We start from the raw sequence: 13,816 nt of genomic DNA on the forward strand, positions 1-13,816 counted from the left end.
ATTTCTCATTAGACAATGCTCCATGGTGGGGGAGACCAGTTGAAGTTGATAGCGATCAAATCGAGACATTAACTGAGAACAATCAACGTTATACCCCACGGGAAATAGCCAACTTACTCTAAATATCCAAATCAAGCTTTGAAAATAATTTTCACCAGCCTGCTTACGTGAATCGCTTTGAGGTTTGGGTCTCACAGAAGCAAAAAAACCCTTCTTGACCATATTTCTGCATGCAATTCTCTACGTTTTAAAACATAATGAAAACGTTCCATTTTATTTTATTTATTTTATTTATTTATTTATTTATGGCTGTGTTGGGTCTTCGTTTCTGTGCAAGGGCTTTCTCTAGTTGCGGCAAGCGGGGGCCACTCTTCATTGCGATGCACGGGCCTCTCACTATCGCGGCCTCTCTTGTTGCGGAGCACAGGCTCCAGACGCGCAGGATCAGTAATTGTGGCTCACGGGCCTAGTTGCTCCACAGCATGTGGGATCTTCCCAGACCAGGGCTCGAACCCGCGTCCCCTGCATTAGCAGGCAGATTCTCAACCACTGCGCCACCAGGGAAGCCCCAAAAACGTTCCATTTTTAAAACAAATTGTGACGGGCAATGACAAGCGGCTACTGTACAACAATGTGGAACAGAAGAGATCGTGGGGCAAGCGAAATGAACCACTATCAACCACGCCAAAGGCCAGTCTTCACCCAGAGAATGTGATATTGTCTATATGGTCGGATTGGAAGGGAGTCCTCTATTATGAGCTCCTTCTAGAAAACCAAACGATTAATTCCAACAAGTACCGCTCCCAATTAGACCAAATGACAGTGGCACTCGACGAAAAGTGTCCAGAATTAGTCAACAGAAAACACATAATCTTCCATCAGGATAACACAAGACCACATGGGAAGTTCTGATTCATCCACCATATCACCAGACATTGAACCTTCAGATTTCCATTTATTTCGGTCTTTACAAAATTCTCTTAATGGAAAAAATTTCAATTCTCTGGAAGACTGTAAAAGGCACGTGGAACAGTTCTTTGCTCAAAAAGATAGAAAGTTTTGGGAAGATGGAATTACGAAGTTGCCTGAAAAATGGCAGAACGTAGCAGAACAAAAGGGTGAATACGTTGTTCAATAAAGTTCTTGGTGAAAATGAAGAACGTGTCTTTTATTTTTACTTAAAAAACTGAAGGCACTTTTGGGCCCACCCAATATATACCTCACAGGATTGCTGTGAGGACTAAATCAGCTAAAATATATAAAGCACTCAGAACACAGTAAGCTATGTATGTGTTTACTATCGTTATTAAGAGGAAAAACGAGTAAATAAAGAGGCTCTGAGTGGACCTAACATACAATTTTAAGACCTGAACTTTCCAACATCATCTGTATGTAGCTCAAATACCTCTTTCATTTGACAGAGAGAAGTGTACTACATTTGAGAACTGCTTTTCCCTTTATTGATTATTTCATTACTGGCTTTAAATGAGTGTAGATACATTAGTCTTCTGCCAAGGCCAGGTGCAAAAATTAGTCTAACTGCCTCAGTGCCAGAGACTGAGAACCATGACACGTGTGCCATGATCATGTCACCTTCACCATTGAGAAGGTACCACTGGCCATCTCTCCTCCTAGGAGGATCCCTGGCTCAATTCAAAACAGGAATAACACAGGACATAATCCAAATGGTATGTTTTAGGTCAGCGCAGCAGTTTTGTGTGAGGTCAAAATGGTAATCAAGAAGAAGGAGTCAAATATTTGAAGAGATTATAGTTGAAAATGTCCGTAATATGGAAAAGGAAATAGTCAATCAAGTCCAGGAAGCGCAGAGAGTCGCATATAGGATAAATCCAAGGAGAAACATGCCAAGACACATATTAATCAAACTAACAAAAATTAAATACAAAGAAAAAATATTAAAAGCAGCAAGGGAAAAGCAACAAATAACACACAAGGGAATCTCCATAAGGTTAACAGCTGATTTCTCAGCAGAAACTCTGCAAGCCAGAAGGGAGTGGCAGGACATATTTAAAGTGATGAAAGAGAAAAACCTACAACCAAGATTACTCTACCCAGCAAGGATCTCATTCAGATTTGATGGAGAAATTAAAACCATTACAGACAAGCAAAAGCTAAGAGAAGTCAGCACCACCAAACCAGCTTTACAACAAATGCTAAAGGAACTTCTCTAGGCAGGAAACACAAGAGAAGGAAAAGACCTACAATAACAAACCCCAAACAATTAAGAAAACCGTAATAAGAACACACATATCGATAACTACCTTAAATGTAAATGGATTAAATGTTCCAACCAAAAGACATAGTCTAGCTGAATGGATACAAAAACAAGACCCATATATATGCTGTCTACAAGAGACCCACTTCAGACCTAGGGACACATACAGACTGAAAGTGAGGGGATGGGAAAAGATATTCCATGCAAATGGAAACCAAAAGAAAGCTGGAGTAGCAATTCTCATATCAGACAAAATAGACTTTAAAATAAAGACTATTGCAAGAGACAAAGAAGGACACTACATAATGATCAAAGGATCAATCCAAGAAGAAGATATAACAATTGTAAATATTTATGCACCCAACATAGGAGCACCTCAATACTTAAGGCAAATGCTAACAGCCATAAAAGGGGAAATCAACAGTAACACAATCATAGTAGGGGACTTTAACACCCCACTTTCACCAACGGACAGATCATCCAAAATGAAAATAAATAAGGAAACACAAGCTTTAAATGATACATTAAACAAGATGGACTTAATTGATATTTATAGGACATTCCATCCAAAAACAACAGAATACACTTTCTTCTCAAGTGCTCACGGAACATTCTCCAGGATAGATCATATCCTGGGTCACAAATCAAGCACTGGTAAATTTAAGAAAATTGAAATCGTATCAAGTACCTTTTCTGACCACAACGCTATGAGACTAGATATTAATTACAGGAAAATATCTGTAAAAAAAATGTAAAAAATACAAACACATGGAGGCAAAACAATACACTACTTAATAACAAAGAAATCACTGAAGAAATCAAAGAAGAAGTCAAAAAATACCTAGAAACAAATGACAATGAAAACATGATGACCCAAAACCTATGGCATGCAGCAAAAGCAGTTCTAAGAGGGAAGTTTATAGCAATACAATCCTACCTCAAGAAACAAGAAACGTCTCAAATAAACAACCTAACCTTACACCTAAATCAATTAGAGAAAGAAGAACAAAAAAATGCCAAAGTTAGCAGAAGAAAAGAAATCATAAAGATCAGATCAGAAATGAATGAAAAAGAAATGAAGGAAACAACAGCAAAGATCAATAAAACTAAAAGCTAGTTCTTTGAGAAGATAAACAAAATTGATAAACCATTAGCCAGATTCATCAAGAAAAAAGGGAGAAGACTCAAATCAATAGAATTAGAAATGAAAAAGGAGAAGTAACAACTGACACTGCAGAAATACAAAGGATCTACAAACAATAAATGCTGGAGACGGTGTGGAGAAAAGGGAACCCTCTTGCACTGTTGGTGGGAATGTTAATTGATAAAGTCACTATGGAGAACACTATGGACATTCCTTAAAAAACTAAAAATAGAACTACCATACGACCCAGCAATCCCACTACTGGGCATATACCCTGAGAAAACCATAATTCAAAAAGTCATGTACCACAATATTCATTGCAGCTCTATTTACAATAGCCAGGACATGGAAGCAACCTAAGTGTCCATCGACAGATGAATGGATAAAGAAGATGTGGCACATATATATAATGGAATATTACTCAGCCATAAAAAGAAATGAAATTGAGTTATTTGTAGTGAGGTGGATGGACCTAGAGTCTGTCCTACAGAGTGAAGTAAGTCAGAAAGAGAAAAACAAATACTGTATGCTAACACATATATATGGAATCTAAAAAAAAAAAAAAAAAAAAAGGTTCTGAAGAACCTAGGTGCAGGACAGGAATAAAGACACAGACACAGAGAATGGACTTGAGGACACGGGGAGGGGGAAGGGTAAGCTGGGACGAAGTGAGAGAGTGGCATGGACATATATACACTAGCAAATGTAAAATAGCTAGTGGGAAGTAGCTGCATAGTACAGGGAGATCAGCTCGGTGCTTTGTGACCACCTAGAGGGTGGGATAGGGAGCGTGGGAGGGAGACACAAGAGGGAGGAGATATGGGGATATATGTATACATATAGTTGATTCACTTTTTGATACAGCAGAAACTAACACACCATTGTAGAGCCATTATACTCCAATAAAGATGTTTTAAAAAAATAATATCTGTTAAAAAAAAACAAAAAGAGAAGAAGGAGTCAAATCTAAAAGACAGAGGTAGCTCTAATGGGAAAGAGGGGAGCAAAGTGAGAAGCCTGGAGAAGACAGAGAAACCAGAGAGATTCTAGGTGAAAACATGTTACAGAGTTCAGGCCTTCCTTAGAGGCAGAACGGTGTCTTCATTACAACGCTGATTTCACATGGTGCGCCAGCATGCACGGGGGCGGGCCGGACCCTGGCACTACAGGCAGGTGTGTCAGGTGATCTTTAAATGTGTCATCCTATTATTTAGGCGCTAGTTACCAGAGCAATCAAATATAAAGTACTTCAGTATCACAGAGTCCCTGAAAATCATTCCTTCCTATATCACTAATTCCAAGTTGCACAGTTCAGTGGTTATAAGAAACTGGAATTTGCATTAATAGACTTTCTGGGGTCTAACTAAAAGCGCTTATAACTTAAAGTTCTCTGTTATTTAAATCCTATTTTTGTCTTTCCAAGAGAAGAGAAGGGAACGGCTGGATCACCCTCAACGACACAGTGAAGCACAGTCACTCCTTCTCAAAGAGCTTCTGGCATAAGAGTAGGATGAACTTTCCATTTCTAGCAAACTCTGACCATCCATCTCCAAATATCCTGCTCTTTACTTCTGAGACTCAGTACACTTTTGTTTAATAACTAAAATCTATTACAGAATTTGTGTATGTGTGTATTGTTTATTTCAAACCTAATATCAATCTAAATAAATTTTAAATTAAAAAATGAAAAGAAAGAAAAATGCCTCCAAGGAAATGCCTTAGATGAGGACTATGGCCCACCTGAGTACCTTGATAGGAGCTCTTCTTTCACGTCAAATACTGGGAACTTCACCTAGAAGTTCACCTTTATAATTTATGGGTGAAAGCTTCCCAATACAAAGACAGGAGGAGTCGTCTGAAAAAAGAAGATTCTGAAAACTGATATAATCTCAGAGTTGGGGAGACCAACTCTGGGGAGAAAAACCACTCTCCCCTCCCCCACCCTAGCACATCTTCCTCTGCAACATCCCAGGAGGTTGATCAGCCTCAAGTTGACACCGTCAGTGACAAAGAACCCACTGTCCTCTGCAGCAGCCCAGTCTATTTATATGCAGATGTCACTGTTAGCAACTTATTCCTTCTACTGCTTATTCAATGTTCTCTCAGAAACCTCTCTCTCTGTAACTTCTCCCCATCGATTCTAGCTAGCAACGTCTTTCTGCAGCTCTACATCTCCAGTCCCTCTTACACTTGAGAGCAATTCAAATTACAGAAACTTGGAACAACGAAACTGCAAAACTTCTAGTGTGACCTCTGACCTCTCCCACTACATGTGCTACAGAGCCTTAGAAATGTACTTTTCTCTCTAAATCTGCCTCCACTGGCACCAGGCTAAAAGCTGAAATGGTCAGGATGAGGGTACAGGGTAGGGGGTAGGAGGGATTTAGCCAATTCCAAACGGACTTGGAGAATTTAAGGGACAGCAAGAAAGCAACTGTGGCTATAGAGCCACATGAGCACGCAGAGAATGGCAGGAGAAAAGGCAGCAGGGAGAACACACAGGGCCTGGTAGAACGGGGTGAGAAGTTTATCCTGAGTGTAATGGGTAGCCACTGCAGGGTTCTGAACAGGGGAAGGACAGGAACTGTTTAACATTAAAACTCAAACAAACGAAACAAAACAAAACAAAACCCACTTTCGCTGCTCTATGGGGCACAGACTAGAGATAAGGAAGGCCAGTGAGGAGACTATTACTATCATCTAGGTAACTTACAATGGTGACTATAAGTTACATTATATAATTATACTAGAGTAGCAGTGGGGGCAATGGCAGCAAAGGGATATGTTTTGAAAGGAAGACGTCTAAGCCCCCTGATAGACTGGATGTGGGTTAAGAAGCAAAGAGAAAAGTCAAAGACGACTTCTAGGTTTTGGCCTGAGCAACTGAGTGGGCCACTGAGTGAGCTGGAGGAGGGTGCAGGGGCTTGTCTGGGGAAGAGAGTCCAGGCGTCCCGCTGCACATACGCTAAGTTTGAAATGCTTATTGGGCTTCTGAATAGAGATGTTGGATAGGCAGACGGATAGGAGCCTGGAGCTCATGGGAGAGATCAAGGCAAAGAAATAAACTGGGGGGACACATGGTATTTAAAGTGAGGGATGCATGAGATCACATAGAGAATAAGCAGCGAAGGCAACCAAGGACTGAGCCCTGAAGGACACCAACCGTCAGAGACCACGAAGAAGAGGAGACCGAGAAGGAGAGTTTGTAATCCTGCGTGCATTTTATGCTTTCAAGTATAAGAAGGACTGGAGATTTAGAGCCACAGAAAGACATGGCTAGAAGTGATGGGGAAAAGCTACAGAGAGGGCGGTTTCTGCCAATTTTAACAAGCACTATGATGTGTAAGTTGGCAACATTCTCATTCTTCCTCAAAAAGCAACTGGGAGTATTTTATATCTACAAACTACAAAATCCACAGCCAGCCATCACAGTCTTCTTCAAAGACCACCTTTCGAAGTCACGTGCAACTCTCCTTCTGCCTCCTGGCCGGCTGACTGAGTCTGGAGAGCTCCATTTCACATGCCAGCTGCTCAATTACCCCACCCCTGGCCTCTGGCATGGGTCCTGGCTTCTGAATCCAAGTTCTCGCCCCCACTGACAACGTTCAGTTGCCCAGCGCTGACCAGGAGGCACACTGAGATCCTGTTCCCCAGAGCTGATCAATGAAGCACACAATGAGTGACTGTTCGGCAATGCATCGGGTGACAGAGAACAACGGACATGCTTGGGAACCAGAGGATGAGCCAGGGCGAGGCTGGAACGGGGAGCAGGAGACTCCACTCCAGGCCCGTCACCCTGGGGGAAATCTGCTCGAGGTCACCCGGTGTGATCAGACATCCTTTTACCCAGAAGAGCTGCTGCAATCTGAAGTTTACCGTGTGTCTGCAGACTCAGGATTCCCTGGAAGCTGGTAATATTAGGAACTAAACTGTAGGTACTGCACACCGCGGCCATCGGCTCTTTCTGCCCCACACCTTCAGCGTTGCCCTGGAGACATCTGTTACCCTCCAGCCTCATCTATGATGGGAGTTCCAAACTAGCTCATAGGTGTTTGTGAAGATTAAATGAGATCACTGTAAACAAAGTGCCTGGTACATAGAAAGCGCTCAGTGCCTATTAGCTACCCCCATTTATACTTTAGGTGACCATAAAGTGACAGCCAGCCAGCTGAGTGGTAAAGCACGTCTCCAGAAACAACACTTGCAAGGCTCTTCAAGCACAGAAGAATAATAAAAAGCTTTTTTGCTTGATTTTATGTGTGGATTATAATTTGATCAATGGAATTACAACTTGTCCTGAAAAAATGCTCCTCCCTTTTTCTAAACTTTCCTACCAAGGTTGGCACAATTATGCTACATCACTAAGAAGTAAAGATATCAATCTCATGCCAATAGAATTTACAACACCAATTCTGAACAAATATCATCAAGCAAAACAGAACTCTCCAAGCCTAACAATTAGCCTGCAAAAGTCATTCAGGCCTGGTTCCGCTGTTTTAAATGTCTATATCCTTTAACTACCATATACTTCTATTTCCCTTTATGAAATTTAAGTTTAACTAAAATCACTAAAGTTGGCAACAGCAGCAGGAGACCATTTATAAGGCCAGCAGGGCTATTTTACTTTTATTAATGACAAGTTATGTAATAGTTCAGCAAACTACAGAGCTCCCTTCTTAAAGTCTTTTAATATTTATAGAAATTTAAGAGTTATACTGCCAGAGTTCATTTTGGAAACTGAGAATTTCAATTATCTGACAGCAATCAATTATTTCAGCTCAACTACAGAAATGGCTCTTTAACGATAGGCCAGCTGAGTCTAGCACCTGACCTAGAAGCTCAAGTAGGTGTGACTGAACAAAACCACCCTAAAAGGGTCTCAACTCCAAACCACTGAGTCACATCACTGGCCTTTTTGCCTCTAACAGTACATCAAAGAAAAGAAAAGAAAAAGAAAAAAAGCGGTACACTGGGAACCATGGAAGGGGCCTGCTTATGTTAACAGAAAGAGCTGTACTAAAGCACCAAAGAACACACAAGTACCTTAAAGGAATCAAAGAGCAAGTCTGTAACCGAGCTCAAGGAGATGTTCATGGACGCCAGGCCAATGTCAAGAAAATGAAATCCCACGCCTCCCACGAACTGAAAACTGAAACCTATCGTCACATATTTCCCTGCATCTCTAATGCACGGAATCTGGGTTTTTCTAAAGGTAATTAATTATTTTGATTTTTCAAACAATTACACAGAAAAGCTACTTCTAATCCACAATTTTCAAATAAATCTTGATTTTTTTTGGCTTTAAAGAAAAATTTTTATTTTGGAATAATTTTAGATTTACAGAAGAGTTGCAAAGATATTACCGAGTTCCTGTATTCCTTTCACCAAATTCCACCTAAAGTTAACATCTTACACTACCATGGTACATTTGTCAATACTGAGAAACTGACATTGGTACATTTACTATTAACTAAGCTATAGACTTTATTTGGATTTCACCTGTTTTTTTCACTGATGTCTTTTTTCAGTTCTAAGATACAATCCAGGACACCACTTTGCATTTAACGATTTTTTTAGGGCTTTAAGTTTTGAAATATGCCTAACTTGTTTCTCTTATTGACAATGCTCTCTGTATAATTATTATACAAAATAAACCTAAGACTCCCTGGAAAATATGATTTATTGGATACCAGAGAATGTTACATTACATTCATGTAAACATGGTATTTCTACTATTTTTACTGAGGAGAAAAAGAGGTAAATCACTGAAGTAAGATATACTCCATTGCCTACTTTGTCAGGAACCTATGGATCAAATCATTTAATGTTTCAGAAATATCTCTTCAAAAAATGCTTGTCACTTACCTATCTCCCAAGGCTCCACTAAAGAGTCATAAGATGTATGGTAAATCCTTTTAATCCTGTAATAGAATATAAAGTATTATCATAATCCTATTCAGATAATCCATTTTTATCAAATATATGTTAACAACTGTATTCCTTTCATTCCCAAAGTTTTAAAATTATTGTATGATATTTTTATTAAGATAACAAAAGAACTAATTTAAGGAAGAATAATACCATAAATTTATTACATGTCTTTAGTTTAAAAATGAAGGCATGCAAAATTTAATACAAGTTTTAAGATAAACAGAAAATGTTCTAGAAAAAAAGAAGTGCCACAATGAATAAAACTGACTAATAAGAATGTTTCACATTCTTTTCCATGTGCATAATGCTGTGGAAATTACTAAATAGTCACAAACAAGTGAATCACATTGAGGGCACAGCCTTTGCGAGGGGAAAACAGCAATCAGGAATTTGGGGTTAGGAGATTTTTGAAAAGACACGTGTCTGGTAAAGCGACCATGTGTGTCAGTTTGACTGAGACAGTCTCAACTTAGGTCCATTGTCACAGTGTCCCCCCCCCCAATTTATTATTTGTCCTGGATTCTCCACTTTCTAGCGATTTTTTTTAACGAGAGTGTTATTAATAAGCCAGAACGTTTACTTCCAGGCTCTGCCCTGATCTTGTTGAGTGCTGTGAGATACACGTGCAGTGAATCCAACTGTCAATTTAACCTGTGGTTAAACGTGAAAGACCTCTCTCTGGATGGGCTATAACTGACACCTCGTTCTCAAGGTCAGCACCCAAACCATGGGCAGAAAAAGGAAGCACACTTGGACAGGAGAGGCCGAAGGACAGCTAAATCCTGCAGTCTTGGGTGGAGGTGGAAAAAATACTCAATGCTGCTGCCCCAAGTATCATTAGCTCGAAGATACCAATTTAAGAAAAGCAGATGAAGAAAATGTTTTATATATTATTCTATAAAGCATGACTTTTCATTTGGATCAAATGACTAGTCTTTAATCTTGCTCAGTTCTGATTACAAAGTATCTTGTTTACATACTCAAAATTAAGTGACAGCTGTTATTTTGTTGGCTCTATTAGCAGAAGAACTTTACACTTAAGTGATGCCAGCTTTCTATCAGTGTCAAGAGATACATTAAATAGAAATCAGTTAATTCCAATAATGGGCTGATTGTTTTCATCCAATTCATGGAATCAAAGTAAATCTTTTGGAAGTTCCTTCTGTACTATGTGATATGCCTGACATTGCTGTAGCTGCTATTTAAACTCAGTTAGGAAGTTCAACAACAAAGATGCAGTTATAGTCAGTTTTCATTAACCGCAGCAACGAAGTTCTACAAGGTCACCATGAACACTGAATTAGCAAATACCAAACGAAGTCCTGCTCTTAAAGGAGAAACAGAGTTGGGTTCCTGGGAGCCTCCGGCTACAACTTCTTCTTCGACTGGTCAAACATAACCTCGCGTTACGTGTCCTTCTGTATAAAGACACTATATTTAATATATATTACGGATTCGTTAACATTGAACTCCCAGTCCATTGCACCAACTCATGCCTAAATAAAGCTTACTTAAGACATGTATTTTCCCTGTAAAATACAACACGCCACGACCTTCCTGCACTCAGGAACAATATACAATACACTATGCCTGGGAGTCACTGTAAACAGTGAAATCACCAACAAGAAGCACAAAAATACAAAGAAAAAAAAAAGCGGGCACCACAAAAAGGATACTTGTTTAGACTTTGAAAGCTGAAAGAAGAAAGCCTTGCTTTACCTCAGCTGGGAACAAGTGTGTTGAGCAATCCAAATTTTCTGTTCCTCGGCAAATGGCCCTAAATGACTACAAAAGGACCAAGAATACTGATTTGGGGGTTACAAATAAATTTTTGTGAGTAGGGAGAATTCGCAAAATGGAATCTATAAATAATGAGGATAGACTATATTTGATTTTACAGAGATAACACAAATACAAACTTTGGTCAAGCACAGAATCATAGAGTAAAAAACAATGGTCTTACTAATTTTAAAAAGTACGGAACAAAAATAAACTTGGACATGGTTGTGATTCACATATAATTCACAACTGTACCACGTGAATGGCAAAATATGACCAAAGTAGAAGCAAACACATCCCACAATTACATCCACCAAAGATGTGACAGTCTAGCAATCACAACTGACAAATATTTAAACACACACACACACAAAGAAACTGTCACTCGTGACAAAGATAATGTCGAATAAAAAAAATACTCCAACATGGCAGTACCTGTTTTCTCTTGTTGCTACATATCTTAGAAATCTTTGAGGCTTTTAAGACTCACTTAGTAAAATCATCAATAGCACTGAAATTTTTTCAGCTGGGCACTCTAAATCTTGGCTTCATTTTGTTCAGTCAGCTGGAAATCTTTAATTTAGATTTAATTTATACAGAGAACCAGTTTTTTTACTTAGATAAGTTTATACTTTGTACCAGGATGAAATGGACTTCCAAATGCTTACAATCTAGCAGCATCTAAATTTGGTAAAATGGGGGACTTCCCTGGCGGCCCAGTGGTTAAGACTCCGCGCTTCCACTGCAGGGGGCGCAGGTTCGAACCCTGCTCAGGCAACTAAGATCCCGCGTGCCGTGCAGTGCGGCCAAAAATAAATGAATAAAAATTTTAAAAATTAAAAAAAAATAAATTTGGTAAAATGTTCAGAAGACTTCTAAATAAATACAACTTATCTGACAAGCTTTCTCTTGTAAAAATGTCACTGAATAAAGGTACTCTAAATAGAGTAAAAAGACAGTACCTATGAAAATATATGGGCTGGAATATTTTCCTGTTAAACTACTAAAAAAATCAAAATTTAGAATGACCTCAATTTAGTAGAATTTGCTTTGAACTTACCAGGTACCTTAGTATCTACACAGATATTATATTCTCAAATATAAAGATTATGATTTACAGCAATTAGTAACTACTGAAAAGAATCAAGTTTCAAGTTTAGTAATCATAAAATGAAACTTTGAAGACTATAATTTTATGGAACAATTAAAAACAATACAACCGTGTTTCAAAACTACATTCCTTTCAGAAACATACAGAGACCCAGTACTACAGACAAATTATGACTAAGAAACTAAATAATGTATATGGGCTTCTACTGAGAATTCTATTTATGGTCTTTTTAAAGTTGAAAAAAAATCAGTATGGGGGCTTCCCTGGTGGCGCAGAGGTTGAGAATCTGCCTGCCAATGCAGGGGACACGGGTTCGAGCCCTGGTCTGGGAAGATCCCACATGCCGCGGAGCAACTGGGCCCGTGAGCCACAATTGCTGAGCCTGCGCGTCTGGAGCCTGTGCTCCGCAACAAGAGAGGCCGCGATAGTGAGAGGCCCGCGCACCGTGATGAAGAGTGGCCCCCGCTTGCCACAACTGGAGAAAGCCCTCGCACAGAAACGAAGACCCAACACAGCCATAAATAAATAAATAAATAAATAAATAAATAAATGTGAAAACAGGAAGGATGAAGATTTAAAAAAAAAAAAAAAATCAGTATGAAATAATTTTGTTGTGATGTTTGTTGTGATATTTTGGGTTTTTAAAAAATATTAACATGGAAATATGTTAACATGTTTCAGAAATAAACTTATTTTTAAAATACAATAAAAATAAATCTGTTAGTCAACAAATAAAATTATACAATTTTATTATTTTTCAGTAATTCTTATTCTCAAAAGAATCTCAGTTTGGGCAATAAATTAAATGGTTAACCTAACCTTGGTGGTTAATTTTATGTGTCAACTTGGCTAGACTATGGTGCCCAGCTGTTTGGTCTAACACTAGTCTATGTGTCTCTGTGACGGTCTGTGGATGTGATTAACATTTACAATCAGTTGACTTTAAAGCAGATTACTCTCCATAATGTGGTGGGCCTCAACCAATCAGTTGAAGGCCTTAAGAGCAAAGACTGAACTTTCCCAAGAAAGAAGCAATTCTCCCTCAAGACTGCAACACAGAAACCTGCCTGAGTTTCCAGTCTGCTGTGCTGCCCTGCAAGTTTTGTACTCAAGACTACATCATCAACGTTTACCTACAATTTCTGCCTGCTGGCCTACTCTACAAATTTCACACTTGCCAGCTCCCACAATCATGTGAGCCAGTTCCTTAACATAAAAACTAACTCTCTCTCCCTATCTATCTATCTAGCTAGTATACCCTATTCTTCTATCTACCTATCTATCTATCCATCCACCTATCTACCTATCCATCCGTCTATCTATAGTGCATCCACAAAAGCTGTGATAGCATACATAGATATACCTCCTGCTAGTTGTATTTCTCTGCACAACCTGACTAATACACTAGGTAAGAGAGATTAGGAAGTATCAAGCATCTCCACCCAATGGAAGCTGCTCCCTGATAAGAGCAGAAAATGAAACAGTTTTAGTTTAGGAAGTATGCAATTACATCATTAACAGTACCTTTAAAGAAGAATAAAAACCCAGATTTGGGGGCCATGCCTTCCTATACCAGAATGACACCACGTAACCCAACAACCCAGCTTTTAGAGAA

General features: G+C 39.1%; 1 protein-coding gene across 43 annotated transcripts in view; it reads right to left on the reverse strand.

The window, feature by feature from the left end:
- Positions 1-13,816, reverse strand: part of ZNF438 (zinc finger protein 438) — a 213,670-nt gene that overhangs the window by 163,975 nt on the left and 35,879 nt on the right. For 41 of the 43 annotated variants that reach the window (XR_009499992.1, XR_009499991.1, XR_009499983.1 and 38 more), the window contains one exon: positions 9,246-9,301. The exons of the other annotated variants lie outside the window; for them this stretch is intronic. Coding sequence is in view for 5 of the 41 variants with exons in the window: in XM_059909590.1 (XP_059765573.1) it covers positions 9,246-9,301 (56 nt within the window). In the remaining 36 variants the exon portion in view is untranslated. The remainder of the gene's footprint in view (positions 1-9,245; positions 9,302-13,816) is intronic. 43 annotated transcript variants of the gene reach the window in all.

The sequence above is a fragment of the Balaenoptera ricei genome, chromosome 2, assembly GCF_028023285.1.
Source record: "Balaenoptera ricei isolate mBalRic1 chromosome 2, mBalRic1.hap2, whole genome shotgun sequence".
NCBI lineage: Eukaryota > Metazoa > Chordata > Mammalia > Artiodactyla > Balaenopteridae > Balaenoptera > Balaenoptera ricei.